The sequence below is a fragment of the Psittacula echo genome, assembly GCF_963264785.1.
Source record: "Psittacula echo genome assembly, chromosome: 6".
Lineage (NCBI taxonomy): Eukaryota > Metazoa > Chordata > Aves > Psittaciformes > Psittacidae > Psittacula > Psittacula echo.
Window position 1 is genome coordinate 28,551,445 of NC_137743.1, and position 21,469 is coordinate 28,572,913.

At 39.7% G+C, this 21,469-nt stretch overlaps 1 protein-coding gene across 1 annotated transcript in view; it reads right to left on the minus strand.

The window, feature by feature from the left end:
* The window catches only part of CLASP1 (cytoplasmic linker associated protein 1), a 175,695-nt gene that overhangs the window by 58,716 nt on the left and 95,510 nt on the right, over nt 1-21,469 (minus strand). The window contains exons 20-21 of the mRNA XM_080620322.1: nt 11,794-11,901; nt 8,274-8,441 (exon numbers count right to left, since the gene is read on the minus strand). Of these exons, the coding sequence (XP_080476448.1) occupies nt 8,274-8,441; nt 11,794-11,901 (276 nt within the window). The remainder of the gene's footprint in view (nt 1-8,273; nt 8,442-11,793; nt 11,902-21,469) is intronic.

Here is a 21,469-nt window from a genome sequence, read left to right on the forward strand (position 1 = left end):
AGCCATCCGCTGTGCCCCTGTGGATGTCACTGCAAGATCAAGGCCCATGAAGAAACAGGAATAACAAAAACAAAAGAAAAAAATCACATCTCTGCAAGGAGACCATGTGTAGAGTGACTTCCCACTGCTGTTTCCTAACTTATGAAGCCAGAAACTTGGTGTACAGACATGCATACCTGCACAGCAGCCCCAGAATAACACAAGGTCAGGATACCAGCGTTGACATTGACCATAACACTGTTAAGTGCAAGAATCCTGTTTACACATAGTTAGCTTAGGTATAATTCCCTAATATAGAAGTTGAACTTTATGAGCAAAAATAGACCATGCATAGTAGGATTATATTATCTTAGAATTAATGTAAGATTAACTGGGTTCTAGAAATACTGTAATAGAGTAATATAGTTTCAGCTTAAATTAACATATATAAATTTCTTTCAGATTAATTACACATTACATAATTAACAAGTTCATGAACATGTTTGAGCTTAAAGCATTTCAATGAAAACACAAAAAAGAAAGACAACAGGATAACAACCATACTGGGTTACTATTGCATTGATACTACTTCCCCGTGTTACCTTAATGACTTAATAACAATGTATTTCTAGAAATGCATTAATCTTCAGACAATTAAATATCCTGAGCCAAAATAATGTTTGTTAGAAACAGTGTAATAGACATCTGTAACTGAAATTATACAGTCAGTGTATGAGTCAGACTCAGTAGAGATGGTGGCATTCAAAACTCAGTAACTGTGATTCTGGTATTTTTCAGAACAAGGGCTCAAGATAGTATTTCAATTAATGTATTTTCAATAAAATAAACAAAACAGCACAACGACATGGAACACTGATGAATTAACCCTGCTTATACACGTTGGCTGGAGAAAAAAAGCTTCATCCAATATTGAAGCTAGGCAGGGAACTATAAAAACAAGATGCAATTGTGCATCTACTATCTGTTTATGGCTCTAGTATCAAATCAGCTTCATTTAATCAATTAAAAAAGCTCATCTATTTCAAGATGAACTCCTCCCATTTTCCACCCAAAACTGAGCTATTACAATTAACACGAACAGATTATGTAATAGCTCAAAAGAATGAAGTTTTGAAACCAAAAGCCTCTTAATATTAACTTGAAGAATCCACTCTACACCATTTATATCAACAGGATTTTTACCAATGATTTCATATGGATGAAGGCAACCAGCCTCTGCATTTCATAGCCAGATCAAAAATGATAACATCTACATAAGTTTAAAGGATTATTTAAAATACAATATATTCAATATAAGAAGCAAAAAAAAAATTTTGCCCATCTGTCTATATTTTTCATAACCTTTTCTCCCTATTGGATAAAGTTGCAGAATTAAGCCTAAAATGCTATGCTACATTTACACAATACCTGTATTTTGTTACTATGTGTAAAACAGATCCTGTAATACCACTCTTCAGCCTTAATGAAATCTGTAAGAGCTCCTTTCACATTTTTAATACCACATGCACAGCTATGAAATTACTACATAAATGAAGAGTGCCTGGAGATCAACCATATTTCATGTCTGAGATGACATGATGACTTGTTCATACAACAAGTAATGTATTTGGTTGAATATATGATATGGTATTTGATCAGAAACATTAACTATCGTGCTGCTTTCAGCACTGCGCAGAAAAACTTCTGCATGTGGTAAGCATAATGAGATTTTCTATTTGTACTGTACACTTAAACTGCATATTAACGATGCTCCTTTAAAATCTCAGCCTTTCCAGGATTTTAGGCTGCTTGAAAAAGTTTCCTACAAAATGGTATGTGCAACTTTTTAATTGATGATTGACAACACTGTGTGAAAACACTACAAAAAAAAAAAAAAAAAAAAAAGAGTTTCTATCTCTATTGGAGGATTTAGTATAGAAATGACATACCGTTACTGTACCTAGCTGTGAGAAAATCAGATCATGAATCAAGAGTCACCCAAGAACAGGCTACAACACTACAGACTGCTTCACTGTGACCTAGAAAACAGAGGCTTGCTCTCCTGTAGATTTCCATCAGTGTTGTCAAGTTAAGCACAGCAGCCCCATATGACCTGTTTTAATAAAACTAAAATTTACAGAAGTTCAAACTAAACTATTTTCCTCCTAACAGTGAAAAGCCAAGAACCAGAATTGAAGCATGCAGAATTAAACAGAAGGGAAGCAGGGCTGGAAACAGGGATTGTGTCAGGAATCCAACAGAGGACAGGAAACAAGCTCATTCCACCTGCCAGTATCTTGAAGGGGTAATCACAACAAGGGAAAAAGGAAAAAAATATTGACCCTTAAAGCTCCAATGCCTACATGTACTCACCAAGTGGAGGAAAGCCCCGAGCAGGGCTTGTATCTCGACTGCTCTCACGGCTGGTATCACGACTGCACCCCTGACTCATGCTGGGTCGGGGGATACGACTGCTCCGTGCTAGCATGCAGCATGGAGAGTTTCAGAGAAGGTGAACAAGTTTAATGAGGACAGAAAGCTCAAAGTCAAGTTACATTTCTGTTAGTTATGGTAATTATCACATTAATAATTATAATTTGCAGCAGCCCACTCAGGCTCTTTACAAACCAACTACCTTAACATGCTGAGCTGTGTTTGTGATGTGAAATTTCAGCAGCATTAAATGTCTGGTTGACAGTCTGCTTTTTTCTTAAGCAATCCAAGTTTTGTTATTCAAGTAGAGCAGGAATTCTGAATCACTGTGGGGAGCTCTACTTTTACAAAACATGCAAAACAGGTGAGGCTAAAAGAAACTCTTCTGGAGTATTTTTTCCTTAATTATAGGATAAACACCCTCTAGAACAAAACAGTAAGTCAAAATTTTCAAAAGCAGTCTTTCAAGATTAATACGCTATTTTTACATAGATTTGCCTTTCAGAAGGAAAGTTTTGCCATGAATAAATATCCTAAGGAAAAAAGGTGTATTGTACAGACTTGCAAAGATACTTTCCTCCAATGAAAGATACTGGGAAAAAACATTTAGAACCTGAACACCTGAAAGACAGGTTAAAAGGTGTTTGAATTTTAAGACAGCAGCAGCTTCAGATCTTTTACAGAAACTAACTTCTACTCCTCAAACATTTCTAAAACCTTATATTTATGGTTTTATATGCACACAGATTGAGACACGTGTGCACTTAAGGGCAGCTCTAAACTATATTCTTTACTCTGAAAAAAACATACATCAACAAGACTCTTAGGTCTAGCAGCTGTCAAGTGTTCAATTTCCCACAGCCTAATACGGCTCCTGCCTGTCAGCTGTGTCACAGGAACTCATCACACGCACACTCTTTGGCCAAAAACAAAGTGGTAAAAGATTAAACTGCTTTCATAATAAAAAGCAATCACACTTACTCTAGCTGAAGTTTTATTTTTTAGCAAATAGGAAAAGCAGAGCTAGGCTGTCAGAAGGTTGTTTAACATCAAGGATTTGAATTTTATTATTTTCTTACATGACCATTTTAGATACTTAGACCTGGATTATTCCTCTGCAAATTCTGTGTCATTTTGTTATGAAAGATGTTTGCAAAAAAGTTATTTAATAAGCTTTATGTCTGGCCAAGAATACTATGTTTTCTTAGGTAAAAGAAGTAATTGTCATGAATTTACCTTGAAGAATTTAATGACTAAAGCAGGATTTCCTTTGCAGTTTTGAAAAGGCAGCAGCATATTTAAACTGTTCAGAAAAAGCCTTTAAGGAATTTTCTCATTCGGAGAATAAAATGTAATCTACCAGTTTTGATGACAGTGTAGCAGAGGCACATATACATAAGCCTGCTAATACTTTAATAGCACCCTTGTATTTATAAAAAAGTGTAATTTGCATGCTTCAGAATATATATATTCTTATAGAATTATAGAATCCACTAGGTTGGAAAAGACCTTTAAGATCATCAAGTCCAACCATTACCCCAGGACTGCCAAGGCCACCACTAAACCATATCACTGAGGGCCTCATCTACACGGTTTTTGACCACTCCAGTGACAGTGATTCCACCACTTTCCTGGGAAGTAGGATTCAAATCTCTGTTGGTTTGTACACAGCAGTTAGATGCCTAGACTCAAGCTAATGAAGTTCCACTACAGTTCTTCTATGGGATAATATATACCGGCTCTATTACTATCCTTTCAAGTAAAACAGTACAGAACAAAACAGAAACCTTCATACTTAGGCTTTAAAATTCAAATACAGACTACTGTCAGATTCTTGGTTTGTCAAATCCCTCCCAGTTCTGATGGTTGACCTTTGATGACAGACAATACAAGATGAGCTATTGACCAAGTTGATCAGATCACTATGATGTCTAAAACTTCTGAGTTAGATGGTCTTGTAATAAATAAGACCGACACTTATACGAACTGGATGAAATTGTGGTCCATGAGTACAATAATCCCACCTTGAAAGTACAAGCAAAAAAGCTGACAGATGAACTGCAGGTGAGAGCAACACTCTCAAGTCTTCCACACAAATACTTGCTTGAAATTGAGGACTCTCTAGAAGCAAACTTCTCATTCTTGGGTCTCATGCTTATATGTAAATAATGGCAGCCTTCACATCAGGTTTACACAAGCAGTCATTTCTCTTAAGTAAAGAAGATCTGTCAGTCTTGTCTATAATACTAAAACCAGCAATGGCTCTTTAGACAGGGAGAAATGGGAATGGTAAAAAAAAAAATAAAATTAATGAATGCACATAGTACATTCTCCTTCCATAACAGCTAACAGCAGCAGCATGAAGTGTGAAGAAAATGCACTTTAACTGCATGAGATCATACCACAGATGAAGCATGATACTGACTGCACAAGCAGAGCGCCTAAACCCAAACACCAGATACATCATGAATAATGGTCAAACTAAAGATTAACATGTTTCAAACACAGAAGGACGTAAAAAAGAATGGATTGAAAAGTACTGAATGATAAATCTATTGTAGACTCCCAGGCACCTGCCTCACTTTTAGTGTTATGTTAGGAAGATGGGGATATCAGCTTCTTTTAGATACTGCTAACAGTAAGGGCCAGCAGCATTGTCATTTAGACAAGCATCTCATGCTGTCCCAGCCTGCGTCTGCAGTACGTGCAGCAAAGGTGGAAAACACAGACACGAGTCTCAATTTCAGAATTCCCAACTCCCAGAAGTTGGGCAGAAATCAAGTAAATGAGTAGCAAAATTGGTTAAAAGGAGTAGGCAGGATGAAAGCAGTGTGCCCACAGCCAGCTCTGGACTGAGAGCCTAGAAAAGGACGAGTGATTTGTTTTCAATAAAATCCCAGCTTTTTAGATGTGTCCTGTACATCTAAGTTTTACCAGTTTCATCCAGAACATCAAAAGCAATTGGATACTGTTCACACCATTACTAAAACACACTATTAGGCTGTCTTACACCAGTGGAACCCAACAGATGGAAATCCCACCAGCAGAACTCAATAGTGCTCCTGTTTACCAATCTACCACTTGGAAGAAACCTGTATTTCATTAGGGTGTGACTTTTAATGATTCTTAAGTGGAGACTAAAAATCAGTAGACACTTTCTTTACATCAATGCAAGCATTTTAAAGAGCCTGTAAAAGCTGCTAAAACAACCAAAGGAAAGCTCTGCAGTGGGGTACACCCAGCAGAAGCAAGTCAAGAACTGCCTTCAGCTTTCCAATAAACACACACAGCATAACCCAAACAGAAGGAGTGTTGCTGCATGAAATTGAGACTCAGCTGTGCCTGCTGCACTTTCTGGAGAATGACAATTTCAAATTTCTCACTCCTTTTAGATTCAACTGTGCCACATAATCTGCTGAGCATCCAAAAAAAAAAAAGCTTCAGGCAGATAAACTTTCAATCCATGGGAATTGGACATTAGCTTTTTTGAGGCAATATCCTTTAACGGGTTCAAAGTAAAGCTTGAGATTATGTGGACTATAAGGACTTTTCCTTCCCCAAGAGATTATTGCTGCTAGTAAATCTCCACTGAGCAGACAGCAAAGGCAAGCTTAAAGCATCACAGAACAGGGCCCTATAGGTGACCACGCAGGACTTCAGCATACCAAACGTGCCTCATTGTGCTGCTTCTTGGAAAACAATGTACTACTACAAGGTTTCCAGAATACAGAAGGGACACATTTCACGGATATCTGTTGTCATCATGGAAATTTAAAGAGCATCCACATGCAGAGGCTCTATTAGGTTGTTACTGCCTCAGAAGGGCCTGAAAAACTCCAGTAGATGGTTCCTGTATAAAGCCCAACTGCACACAGGGACCCACATACTGTGTGCTTAATCTTCACACACAGCATTGGTCAAGCTGCAACTCCCAGTCACCCCTACAAAAACTACGTATCAATGGATGAGTAATGAGCAGGATCCAGGAATTACCCACTTCTAACAGCCTGATCTGCACAATGGTTCAACACCAGCTGCACTGCAATGTGCACTCACGCACATCAGACTTTGAAAAAGTCTGTCGATATATTTAAGACCAAGGTGAGTGGGAGTCTCTTTAATGAAATGAACAAATGGAAAATTGAGAAATATGCCAAGAAAAGATAAGGACTGAAGCAACACAATACGGAAGCATAAAATACTGTTAGCTACTATGTTATAAAGTGATAAATACAAACAAATAATGGTATAAACAAGACAGCTCAAAAGCTATCTTCCATCCAAGCCAATATTACCATTTTCAAGATCCAAAAGAGGCAGAATTTCTGCAACTGAGCAGTAAAGGCAACACAAGTGAGTCTGACTCTCCTTTTCCCATAACAGCCCAAAAGAACATGCTGTGGCCATCAAACCCAGGGAGGGGGGTGCATGGAAGACACACAGCTGATTGATCTGTCAGAGTTCTCTCCCGCTCCCAAAGAACAAGGCACTGACTGTTCACAGGGAGCACAGCAGAGCAGTGAGATACAAATCACACTTTCAAAAGAATTCAAGGCTCCCATAATATACCTGAAAGCAGGCAACCCAAGAGTGAGGATTTTACACATAGCAATTTCCCTTTAGATGCTCAAGACTCATCCAAATCAGACTACATAATGTGATGATCAGTTTAAGCATGTGTGATGGTACTATGCATCATTTTTTGTTTCCCCCCAAAAAAACAGGGTTCTTCTGCAGAGTGACAGCAGGACAATTACCTCTAATATTTGGGAGGCACTTTACATTTTAAAAGCAATGAACAGAAAAGCACAATGTGTTAATACAGAGGCCAATAAAATAGATCAGAAATGAGAAGAATGTTGAATTTGGAAAAAATAAATCACAATGAACATGCAACTTCTTTAATGAATCGTAACCACATATGCAATCAGGTGCTTTAAATTCATTTCAATGTACTTGGAGTATTAGTAAGATACTTCTCTACTGAAAACATACTCTAAATAGAAAGGTAGCTTAAATGTAAAATACAACTGCCAAGGCAATAGTTAAAAATTTACTTGACAACAGTAGGGCTATAATTTCAATCAATTTCAACCTACTAGTGAACTCTTTGGAGATATAAAATAATTTAGTAACAGTATTAAAGTGGTGTTCTTCTATGTAAGCTTCAAACTCAGGAAAACATTTCCATTTAAAAATGAAAACAGTATTTACTTATTCTTCAGACAGCACACTGAACAGGTTTTCACCTCATTCAGATACACAAAAGTTTATATATAATGATGCTTACTCACCTGACTTAAAAAAAGTCTGCTCATAAATTTGAAAATAAAAACTATTATAGAATATTTACATAACAGTCATTGAAACAAGAATACTGGGAGCAGAGCAATTAAAGCGTAGTCTAAAATGCCGTCTAACAGTGGCTCCAAATACTAAGGATGACAGAGGCAAAGGATTTAAGCTGCAAAATTTCTAAAATAATCCAAGAAGGTGTTTTTTGCCCTTGATTCCAACTGACTGTAAAGACTGCTTAATTCATTTTAAGACTAAGCTGTTGATGTCAAATGAGGTATTTTTGCTGCAATGGTTATTCACGACACTGTTTTTGCTGCCTGATCTAATAACATCACTCATGTTGAACTTCAAACAGAAGACATCTCATGACATCTTTAGGCTTACTTTGAAACTATAGCTCAACCTGGAAAATTAAAATTACTCTCCCACAAACACAATGACATTAACTTGCCAGCTGAAAAACTCAGAAGAATAACAGTAACACATAGACAGTTTCCTAGTCAAGAGGAAAGTTCCTCCTTCAAGCACGCCTGTCAGTATGTCACTGCAGTGGCTATTCTTACCTAGTCCTATTCTGCTGGGACTCGTCTCTCGACTGCATCCCTGGCTCCGAGGGATCTTGCTGCGCTTCTCTGAAGATGATGGCACCGGCTGGACTCTGGATGTTCCACCACTTAGGCCACCATAGGCGCTTCCTAAGAGCTTACCCGGGGAACTGGACCGGCTACCAGCTAGAAGAGAACCAGAAATAAGTTAAAAAAACAACAACAAACAAACAAAAACCAATAAAAAACTCCCTCAAGATTAAATACCATGACAGAAAAATTAGAACACAATCAGCTCTAAGAATTTGATCCAAATCACTCAGAAAAACTAATGTGAGTGTTCCCCATGGGCTTTCAAAGAAGACTGAGGAAAGCTCATGGACAATAAACACCAACATCAGCAACCCTGCCTATATGAACAATGATGCCCACTTGGGTTCAAGACCAAAGCAGACACTGCAGTGTATGAATACCCCAGCTGGCTTTGGGCAAGCTTGCAAAGCTGCCAGAAGCAGCCTTGCTGGAGCAGCATGGAATTCACAGTCTGCTTCACCTCCTTGGGAAGCAACACAAATTAACCCATGTGGAGAGCTGTGCTGCAGCATGCTGGCTTCTGGCACAGGTAATAATTTGCTGCAGTGTAGCTCAGGCACCTTCATGCGACACTGCAGTGGTGGCATTACTTTCCTACAATAACAGAAGCGCATCAGCACAATAAGGGGTAAACCACATGAGCACATCACATTTGTAGAGATGCTGGCTTACTCAGGTCTGACTGGTCAAACCTAAGCTATTTAGTTATTTTTCAGCTGGAGAAAATTTTTAGCAAGTTGAGTAGTTGGCCTGTTTTCCTGGTCTGTTTGAACAGTCCACAGCAAGTTCATATTTCTTCTAAGCCACATAGTCAGTAGATTGTCTTGCAGACAAAGATTTATTTACATTTTTACATTCCAGCTGCAGTATTTCTATCTGAAACAGTCCTGTTGTCTAACTCAATGAGCTGAATAATACTCTTTTTTTTTAACCTGTGGATTTTCATTTGACAAGTTGTTAAAAAAGGAAGTAATGGCAGCTTAGAATTAGTCATAAAGAACTGCAAGAGTAACAGATTCAAGAATCTCTTTTCTTCTTCAGGTATATATATGTCACTGAAAATTTGCTGCTGATACTACTATTCCTGATATTCAATTTGCTTGCTAAAACAGCCAGGAGAAGTGTATTTGAAAAGGTTGCAAGAACATTTTTGGGCAAGAACATTTGAACATTTACATTCTGACCCAATATTCATGTTGGATTTTTCATAAAAAGTATCTATACATGTTACAAAAATTTCAGTTCCAGATACTATTACACCTAGCAAGAGTTAAATATTGTTCTTCTGTCTTAATTTAAGAAGATATGCAATTCTACTGATCTCATGGACAACACCATAACACATGCATTATTTTAACTTACTTGCCCCCTCCAATTTCTTGGCCAAAGCCATTCTAGATCAATCAAATAACATATTTCAGTATTGTATGTGGTGCTGGCTTTGCTCCCATATCCCTCCCCCCCGTCCCCTCTGAGTGAGAATACTTGTGACAGATGCCAGTCTCACACACAGCATCCACAACCTAAAGCCAAGACTCCTCTCAGTCACACTGAGCAATCTCACTCAGTGGGTTTGCACCAGAAAGTCGGCAAGGTTGCACTGAAGTATCTGGAAGAAAACTTAGCACCTAGGGTTTCAGCTGCAGCAATGAGCCAGCTTCAATATGCTAAATGTATGCTTACCATGTTTGATTACTATGAGAAAGCAAAATCACTTGCCATACACGTTTGGATTTATGACTTTAAGAAAGTGCTTTTTAAGTCTCATTGTTAGGATAGAATGAGGGAAACAAGTTAAAAGCTTAGCAGTTAAAAAATGTGAAGGAAATTGAGAAAGCAAGAAAGGGAAAATGTTTCTTACCACCAGCAGGATTAGCTGATCTGGATCCTTGATTATGAGGGCAGACCAAAGGACAGGCAAAAAGTGGATTAAAAGACAGCAAGACAATACAGCGTTCAGCATGCCATTTATGCTATACACAATACAGACAGATTTATTTACAAACATGTCACTCCTAAGGCCTCTGCAGAATTCAGTGAGTTAATGTGCAGATGCAACTAAGAATCTCCCAAGGTTGATCAACTTTTCTTAGCTAAATGTTAACCAACACACCCAGACCCAAGATCTGCTCTAATTTACACCCCTGCCCAGTCTGCAAAATTGCAACAGAGTTATCCACTGTGTGGGCAAGGAGAATTTGGTCCTGTGTCCGTAGCATATTTAAATTCATAAGTTATTTCAAGCAATGTCTGGCTTAAGGATAGAGATCACATCTCATTGGGCTAGGCTGGAAACAGGATTCAGCAAGCAAGACTAAGGCAGCTGGTTCAGGTATGACCATCCTAAACCTTCATAAGTCATTCTGTAAGAGCAATTAAGCCCATAGTCTTTGAAACCTTTGGATATTCAACTATTCTTTAAACACTTCTGAGACTTGTCTCATCTGGTTTGATCACTTTTCACCAAGCTAATTTCAGGAAAAAAGGTCATTTCTGGCTTTAGATCAGTTTTGGGTTCCAAACCAAAGAAATCATTTTAGATGAGCATACCAAAGCCATAATGCCTTCATGACTTCAATATAAAGATTTCCATTTGGCCCCATCCTGAATACACTACTTCCTTCTTCAGCTCTCCCAGCCTAACACAAGGCTATAAAACTGCTTTTCCATCCCTCCAGCATGACAGAGCAAAGCAATGAGAGAATGAACAGAGAAGGGCTTTTAAATAAGGGTACAAAGCAAGACAAGTCCTCAGAACAAACAGGTCTTTCTACAAACCTCACCTCCTCCTGCCCACAAGCTTGAAGGTCCTCAAAACATGAGTGGCTTTCTCCCTCTCCCCAATTCCTTTTAAAGTTTAGGTGACAAACTTCTCCTTAGATACACATGACAAATATGCAGCAGCACCCTATGTATGGCTCCTAGGGGAAAACCAAGCCTTTGCCAGGAAGCCAGAGAGCACAGATATGTCAAGTGCATCAGAGAGCAGAACCACCTCTCCTGTATCTACTCAAAATAAGTGATGTCCTATTTTAAATTGATGCCAAATCCCATTAACTTTAGACAGCTCACGTGTTACACATACAGCAATACGGTCACATAAGCAGGAGAAGCTTGGCAGGGCAACAACCCAGGACAGCAGTCAGACACAGAGGGTGTCTCAGTGGGACCCAGTGCAAGTTTAGTCCTACACATCACAGCAACATGAAATTCTGCTGGTAAAACAAAAGGGGAAAAAAAAAAAAAAAAAAGGCAGCAACTAAGCACTATTTGGGGCTCTATTTGTCAGCAAGAGCACAGACTGTCTGAGTAGGGATTCATTTTGTTACATGTCCAAATGTCATTAGCAGAATTGAGCCCCATCAACAGCTGATGCTACTATAATTCAAGATAAATATATTAATAATTATTTGTTCTGCTCCCCCAGAAATAAAACACTTCTTACGCTGGGACTGGGAAACTACTTTAGCCCGGCTGCGGCCTCGGGTATCAGCAGGCATTGAGGTGACGCTTGTGGCACTGCCAGAGCTCTGTCTCCTTGTACGAATCCGACCTGGAGAAATGCAAAGACAATCAAAGCGTTAATAGGTTTCTTCCAAAGGCAGCAGCTGTGTCTAATGTGCTGCTCTATGCTTGCAGTGTTGCTATACACACAATTAACAAGGGTACAAAAGAATTTTACAGGGAGAGGCAACATCTTTTATTAGACTGGCTGAGACACAAGAGAGGGCATGGAAAGAGTCATGGTCCATGACTCCAAAGACTTCTTTGCTTTCTGTAATGCTATCAGCCAGTTTAATTAAAAAACATTACCTCTCTATACCCTTTGCTTCTGTTCTATAGTAGCTTCTTTACAAAGGATCAGCAACAAAAATTTCAGCCTCCTAAATGCTGCTTCCTATATCAAATTATTACTTTCTGGCAAGGCGATCACCCTTGCAGAGACAAGTGTGACAAATGCCCCCACAAATTCCATTGCTGGGATGTCCAATTAGCAGTTTGGTGCTTTATATCCTGCTCTACATGCACAGGCTGACATGTGCTCCTGTGAGAGTTTGTCAGTGCAGCCTGACTACGCTTTTATTTCAGGCTCATTGAATTCTCCCCACTGTTTAGAGATCCCTCGTATTTATCCCGAGATCAGTGTAACTTTACTTGTAACAGAGAGTCCCATTTAACACAATCAACATTGTGGAAACATGATTCTGTGTGTCTCCTCTTTATTTAAGCAGAGAACAGATATAAAGCCTCAAAGTGTTCTTGGTCCTTTTTCTGTTCTGTCCTCATAAAAAAAGGCACAGAAATTTGAGCTAGAAAAGCTTACAGGGTCACCAGTTCATCCCCTTCCTGGGGCAGGGCTGTTTTCTACAAAATGTTCTTTCCAGTGCTAAGCTTCTATTATCTGTCTCTAGTTAATGGAAAAGAAATTATAATTAAGAGCAACACAAAGAAAGCCTCCATAAGTACTTTTCAACAACTTAGTTCGCAGCCAAATCTGAAGCTGTTTCTCAGGACTCATGCCAGTGCTATCCTGCATTCAGAGAATGACTTCAAGTTTCAGGCACAATAATAAAAGGAAAAAAACCACAACAGGTAAGAGTCGAGTCTAGACAACTGCACCCACTGGTTACAGATACTCATCTCCTGCCCTCTGTCTCCACCGTAAGCATACAGAGAAATATGAAGATATATTCCCCCCTCCCCCCCCAAAAAAAAAGATAATTACTTCACATAAGGTACACATGCAGGACAAGACAATGGCAAGCAGCCCAGGCTGAACAGATTGAGAGCTCTGTTCTTCTCTGAGCTCTCAAAATATTCATAACATGGTCTGCAAGTTTTTGATAAGACACAAAGTGACAAAGAGATGTTTAATTTTGAGAAGAAAGCTTAGACTTGTTTGCAAGGAAAAAAGCCTAGCAGACAGAAGTACTTCAAACCTCTCCATCAGCATCTAATTTTAAAATAACTCAGTAGGTAAGATGCAGATATCTACATTCAAACAATGTTTGCAAACAAGGTATGGCAGAAATCATTAATGTAAAACTGGGAAAATACAGACAAACCACTTTTTAACAGCTGTCTCAACTAAACAAGCTCTGAGCACGTCCACACGGGAATAACAGTCATGAAACTGACTGCTAAGGTGGTCTTATCACCAGCAAGGCTGTAGATCTCCTCTGTTCTATGACATTACTTGCCTCTCACAAACAGTCTACCTGACAGATAACCAGACATAACTCTAGGGCTCTCTGCTGGCTCATTCCCTTCCCTCTCAGGTTTGGCACATGCACAGCTATACACAGATGAGTGGAGTCACTGGGCGTCTTGCTGCAAGGTTTATACCCCAAGTCCTACCATAGGGTTCAAAGCAGGCATGCACAGGGAAGGAGGCAGAAGGACCTCATGCTCTTGTCAGAAGCCTCAAAGGCTTCCTTTTGTTTCCCACACCAAGAGGGCATCTCTGGTGGCAGGAGTACAAAACAATAAGTCAGGAAGTTAAACCTGACAAGTCTTAGGACCCAGTAATGGAATTAACTTACATCCCTCCAGAATGTCAACAGGAGGCCCTGTCATTGCAGAAAGTCCCGGGGTAAAACAAGCTGAAATTTAACATTACACACAGTAACTGACAATATTGGAAGACACGAGTACGGGCCAAGAATGGATGAGAAGGGACTGATGATGTCTCCTCCTCTTCTGCACAGGCCACATGATCCTCAAAAATTTCTGGTTTTTCTGCATCTACAACTGGAACAATATGCAGTAAGTGACTCTTCCACCCTAGGAAATACAAAGGCCAAAGAAATATAAAGAGAAACCAAGATTAACTTCTAATATCAATTCACGGGACTTTAAGAAAGAACACTGAACTAAAGGGTCAAACTTCATTAACATGTGAATATCAGAAGGATTAGAAACAGAGAGCTCAGCCTTATTTTGAAACTCTTGAGAGTTAGCGGACAGACCCCTACCAACTTCAGCAGCTTCTGAATAAATGAATACCCAGGAACAAAATCGTGCTTTCTTTTGGACTCATAGATTTACACACTGATTTGGGCCTAATGGGTGTCAGAGAGAGCAGTGTGAGACAAAAAGTTGCTCTTGCACAGGACAAACAGAGTCCCAACACTGATACTGGTTTTCTCATCTTTAGAAAAAGGCTGACAAGGGTTTGAACTCACACTGCACTGAACATGCATCGCGCAAGTAACAGGAACAGCAGAAACCAGAAATTCATGATGCAACAGTGACATAACGGTACAAATCCTGCAATTGCACAGAAACAGCTCACTCCAAGAGTACTTTATTTTTTAGTCTATGGGATAAAGCACAAATTCAAGGTCAAAGCCTTAACACAGTCACAAGGAAAAAGTGCCATCAGTTGTACGTATTCCTTGAAGCATGAACTGTTAATGCACTTTCCAAAGTTTTATTTTCTGAACTTCATAAACTATGTATTTAATTAATCTTAATAATTAATTAGGTAATTAATCTTATATTTTAGGTAATTAATCTTACTTGCAGCAGACAAATAGTTAGAAGTAAGTCATCTGAAGCTACTCTTCAAGCAAAAAAAAGTTAAGATGCTAAGCTTTCCCTATCCAAATAAGAGTTTCTAGCCGTAAAACACAAAAATGACCAGCTGGAATCCAAAACTGCTTTAGGCAAATCTGTATGAGATAGAAAATCTTTAGAGAGATCTAGGGTGTTCCTAGTGGTGAGGCACTGGAATGGGTTGCCCAAGGAAGCTGTGAATGCTCCATTCCTGGCGGTGTTCAAGGCCAGGTTGGACAGCACCTTGGGTGACATGGTTTAGTGTGAGGTGTCCCTGCCCATGGCAGGGGGTTGGAACTAGATGATCTTAAGGTTCCTTCCAACCTTAACTATTCTATGATTCTATATGTAAACTTAGCTTCACATATACAACTTTTAGTCTTATGATATCCAAAACCTATTTGCTTTATCATAATGCAAGATGAATCAAGATTTGTCTGGCTTGAAAAATATCAGTATTTTAATATATATTATGCCAAGTACAGCATGTATATATAGAAGTTCATCTATATAATAAAGTGTCTCTAGTACATTCCCTGAAGAATTTCACCTGCAAACAAGACTGCATTCACATCCAAGAGTTACTTTCACATGGGACTACTTGTGTGTCTTTATCATTTTACCTCAGACAGAAAAACTAGTTGCAATCAGGATTGGAAATAACATATCAAATAAATTACTCAGACTTTCTCTTGTTAAAATCAAGCAAACACCAAAACTTTTTTGCTTTTAAGTGGGTTTGTTTCCATATCTAGTTCAAACTGCACATGTAGCAATTCATATTTCATAACCATTATTTTTCTGCTGCTTTTAAACGGATTACTGTATCCTGACAACGGCAGCAAAAGAACAAAGACCATCCCAACTGTCCCAAAAAACACAAAAGTATTTCCATAAAAAAGCCATCGATCTAAATTCAACATGTGACACATTACTGTTGGTACACGGAATATCTTGAAAGGCTCCATGTTTTGTGTTAAGAAACCATTTGTGGAGGGGGGGGTAGGAGGTTTTGGTTTTATTTTCTTAAGTTACTTTAATTTACATTTTTACAACAATCAATGGATCAGAGTCAACCCTGAAATGTCTAACATCTGCCTAAGCCTAGGAAGGTTGTTTTGGTCTGTTTTTCAAAAAAAAAGGAAAAAGTGAAGGAAGAGTCGTATGTTAATGTTTCTGTGTTACAAGAGGCTTCATCTGGCAGCATTGCTGTGAGCAACCCTGGGTAGGTACTGCAGTATCTTCATCCCCAGCGCTCAGAGCAGATATTGGCTTTACGAGACACAGCCTGTATATCACGCTGAAGAAAAGTGTTTTCATATAGTCTAAAAATTGTATATAACAGCTCCACAACTCAGTATAATTCATTCCATGCTGTAAATAGTGATATATATAACCATACAAGTCGTATATAGAACCACTGGGACAGTAATGGTCTCACTACGGAGCAGGTTAATACGTTAAGGTTACTCAGCACTAGGTTATTTCACCCACTTAAAGAAAAACATCGTTAAAAGAGCCTCTAGGACCCCTCCTAGCTGTGTCACTGCTAAATGACACATGGACATCTGACACAAGCACACAATGAAAAACATGCTTTAAGGATAAACAGAAACTATTCCACTACTGGAATAGTTTCTATGCTTATTTAGCATGTGTCCAACATCATACTAGCGTAAGACCTGACTCTGCACAATAATTTCCTCTGAGAAGCAGTCAACTCTTACTGGAAACCATCAGCATATGCTGTTTCTGGGTTTTGCACGAGAACTTCCTCCAAAGCAGAGGGTTGAGGGAACAATAGTGCCACCACCTTGCCTTACACCAACATGCACAGGCAAATCAAGTCAGTACTTGCAAAGGGATGGACCAAGAGAACAAAGAAGCCCTTTACTTGAGCATTTCCATTTAAGGTACAACATTCAGTCATACCTTTGAATCCAGCCTTGCGCCTGGAGGACAAGGGAGAGCTTTAAGGTAGAAAAGAAAACAGGAATTTCTTAAAACCTGTGTTACTCCCAAAGCCTCTGGTAAGGTGCTCAAGATGTCCAACTGAGCAGATCATCTTTTTGAGCTGAAGTTATCTGAAAACTATAATAAACCAGATTTTATTTCCTTTCTGATGAATAACAAAAACTACCAAAAAAAACTGTGCCACTGACTGAAAACTGCTGATTTTGGTTTAAATTCGCCAGCTTCACGACAGACCAACATTTCCCTCTTGGGAAAGGCTTGTCTTTATACCCACGTTGAAAGGTAACCAGGTAACAGAAACACTCCAGACCATTATTCTGTAATGAAAGTCAGCATTATGCACCTTTCAAAAATATTCCTTGAAAAGCCATTTCATGATAAAACAAGCAAAAACTTTTCTAAGGTTTCCTTCTAATCAGGCATAACAAACATGGCACAGCTGCTACCTGCATAATACTAGTGGTGAAGTCCTGATCTAGACTATAAAGATTTGGAACTTACAAGCTTTCTACCTGCAAAGCTCTTAATAAAGTTCAAGAGATTCCCATACATGAAGGGTCAGGGCAATCAAGACATAATGGTACATTATATGAAGATACAGCCTCACAGCACAGAGACAGCAGAAGACCTGCACAGATTTAAGTGATGTATAGATTCACAGAAGGAAGCTCATTTCAACAGCATTTGTCAATTGGGATGATGCTGCTTAAAAATCAAAGAACTGATACTCAGCTCTTGAATTCTTGCCACTGGCGTAACCCACTCTATTTTGCTCCTGTTTTTAGATGCCTGGCTCAAAAACAAAACACTGAGGAGAACTGAGGGCAAAGCAGATGGGAACTGCCAAGTTTGCACAATGCTGGCTCCCAGCTGAGGGGAAGGTGCAGAGCTTTTACACTGTAGCTACAGAAAGCCATGATGGGAACCAGACTGCAGATATAACATCAGGCTGAACCAGACAAAAACCCACAGGGATTTGCTCTCAAATGACTTACTGGTGACCTGAAAAAAAAAAAAAAAGAAAATACAGGGACAAAAATGTGGATGGAATTTTTGGTTTATGTTCCAACAGTGTCTCTTGCTCACACAGGTATTTCCAGAGCAAGGGGATGTTTTTTCTCTTCCCCTGCCCTCTTATTTTTTTACATTTATATCAAGAAAGAAGCTTTGCCTTCCTTGTAGTTACTGACAAATTCTGCAAGATGAGAGACTTGGCAGAAGACCTTTCTCAGCCCTCATCTGTAGGACACACTGAATCTTGAACAAAAGCTGGTTTTCCCACAACTGTCTCAAAGGAAAACAAAGAGGAAGAGTTTCATACAGTGATTAAACTCATCCTTCACATGCTCTAGCTGTGGTGTGCCATGTTGTTGTAACTCTCCCTGATCTTCAGTCTTCCAAAAAATAGAAAATCCTACAGGAAAAAGAAGAGACGAGATCTGGTATTCTGCACTAAGGGGATGGAGAACTCCATTTCTGAAAGTTCATCTCACGATCTTTGCCTTCAAGAGACTTGTTCACAGAATAGCTGAGGCTGGAAGGGACCACCGGAGGTCATTTAGTCCAACCTCCCTGTTCAAGCAGCGTCTCCTTGAGCACATTACTCAGGACTGTGTTCAAACAGCTCCTGAACATCTTCAGAGCATGAGACTCCACAACTTCTGTGGGCAATCTATTCCAATGCTCAGTCACCCTCACAGTGAAGTTCTTCTTCATGTTCAGGCAGAACTTCCTGTGCTTTAATTTATGCCTGCTTCCTTCTTGCCCTATCATCTGGCACCACCCAGAAGAGCCTGACCCCATTCTCTTGACACCTACCTTTCAGATACTTACATACATTGATCAGATTCCCCTTGAGCCTTCTCTTCGCCAAACAGGCCCAGCTCCCTCAGCCTTTCCTCATAAGAATGATGCATCAGACCCCGAATCATCCTAATAGCCCTTCCCTGGACTTGTTTCAAGAGCTCCATGTCTCCATTGTACTGGGGAGCCTGGAACTGGACACAGTATTCCAGGTGAGGCCTCACCAGGGCTGAGTAGAGACTCCTTGACTTGCTGGCCACGCTCTTCCTAATGCAGCCCACTGGCCTTCTTGGCCACGGGGGCACACTGCTGGCTCATGGACAATTTGCTGTTCACCAGGACTCCCAGGATCCCCAGGTCCCTCTCTGCAGAGCTACCTTCCAGCAGATCAGCCCTCAGCCTGTACTGATGCAGGAGGTGACTCCTCTACAGGTGCAGGACCCTGCACTTGTCTGTTAAATTTCAACATGTTCCTCTCTGCCCATCTCTCCAGCCTGTCTAGATCCTTCTGAATGACAGCACAGCACTCTGGGGTGCCATCTGCTCCTCCCAGTTTTGTAGCGTCAGCAAACTTGCTGAGGGTACTCTCTATCCCTTAATCCAAGAATAAGTTAAGCAATACCCATGGCAGCGGGTTTGGAACTGGATGATCTTAAGGTCCTTTCCAACCCAAACTATTCTACGACTCTAATACTGGAGCCAGTACTGACCCTCAGGGGACACCACTAGCTACAGGTCTCCCACTGAGATCATAACCCTAAGACCTGCCAGTTCTCAATCCGTCTTGCCATCTACTCATCCAGCCTGCACTTCCTGAGCTTGCCTATGAAGACTTCATGAGAAACAGACAATGTCAAAAGCCTTCATGAAGTCCAAGTAGATTTTACAGATTTTTACCAAACCCAATCTACTTCCAATGTAGCTGACCTGAAAAAACAAAACAAAACTCCAAATCAAATAAAAATCCTCACTCTTTTGCATTATGACAATGAAGCATTTCCTGAAAATAAAGGTATCCCAGAGGACAACTGTTGTAAGAAGCCTCCACAGATATTATTATCCTAGGAGAGGATTGAGATGCATAAGGTATTTAAATTAACGTTAAAGGTCAATTAAATTTCAATAGATTAACATTTCAAAGTTAGGCCAAAAATAGAAAGGTTTGAGAACTGGGAAGAAAGGAAGAAAATAAAGAAGGGTCAGCAATGAATAAAAAAAAGCTCAGTATTGCAACAATTTGGAACTTTCATTTAATAAACTATTGATTTAGAAATACAGGTGTTTAGGCCAACTTCATATTCCTTATCACTGACAGATCACAAAACACAAACACTTGCCCATGATGCAAAGCCAGTTCATCTCTCAACACTACGTATCAGTTCCAAAAATGGTAGAGACCTTCCCCTCTAGATAATAAATCAACACCTCAATAAAAAACACACGTCACAAAAGCACAGTGGCACTTCTCAGACCACCACATCCAAATACAAGCAGCCATCAAGGATACAAGCACAGTCCCACAAGACAGTAATAGATCCCCTAAAAAGAGACTTGCATCAGGAAAAAATGGGTTTGGAAGTATGGGGGGGGTTTCATTCTATCTAGGAGACATTCTTGTTTTCAACTCCTGTCTACCTCAGAAAAACTGATTTCTCAGTGATCTTGTTCACTTGAGAAATAAGAAATAAAGAACAAGCTTTGACAATGAGCCAGAAAAACAGACTGGGAGCCCATGCAAACTAGCAGGCTCGGTGTTCTTGAAAAAAAGCTTTTCCTCTAACTGTCTTAGATGTAAGCCATCTCACTCAGTTGACAACAAAAAGAGCTCAGGTTTAAAGAGGTTGACTAAATATTCCCTCCATGGAGATCATTGTTTACTGTCCTCATTTTTCTGCCATGTGATCATCTCATTCAATTTTCTCACTGCCCAGTCTCTTCCCGAAAGCATTTGGCAGTTGTGACCTGAGCTTTGGACGGAAAAACACAGCAAACCTTTACACATCGCGGAGCAAGAAAACACAAGCCCTGTGTTGGGTTGGGGTTTTTTTGTGGTTTGTTTTCTTTTTTAATCTGTGCACAGGTCACCTTCAACCAAAAGCTGTCCTTTAAATACAAAAACCCACATACAACTTTGTGATCAGAAGCCGTGTCACAAAAGCAGACTGGTGCCTGTTACCAGGGAGGAGCTCAAAGAGAAAGTGAAGAATACCCCATGGCATCAAAATGAGCAGGACAACCATGCAACACTTCATGCAGGTCACCAGTGAACATGGATGAGAACCAGATAACACTTTGAGAACAGAGACTAGGTAGGGTGGTACGACTGTGGACACACCTCAGTTACACAGAGAGACTGCTTACCCTCAGTTTTAGTGGTAGTACCATCTTTAGGCAAATTTAAAAAAAAAAACAAGGAAAGGGTTAATAGGGAAAATCAGTAACATCGACAGAAGTGGGCACTATATATTAGCTACAGAAATATGCAAAAAAAAAAAAAAAAAAAACCCAAAGAAATGAAAGAAGTTTGAGCAGCTTGATGTTTCTGAAGAAGATGCTTCCAGGATTTCCTTCCTGCAATAATTAATCATTGCCAAACTCCATTTTCGTTGTTTGCCTCTCCACTTCTCTCATGGGCACACACAGGTGAAAAGTGTCCCTACTAGCTCAAAGAGAAAGCAGGCTCCTCAGAAGTACCACGTTTGCTTCAGCTAAGAGTAATGCTGCTTTTCTCCTACAGTCTCTTTTAAGAGCAAGACTAATGCTGTATTCAGTCGCCGGCTTCAAGG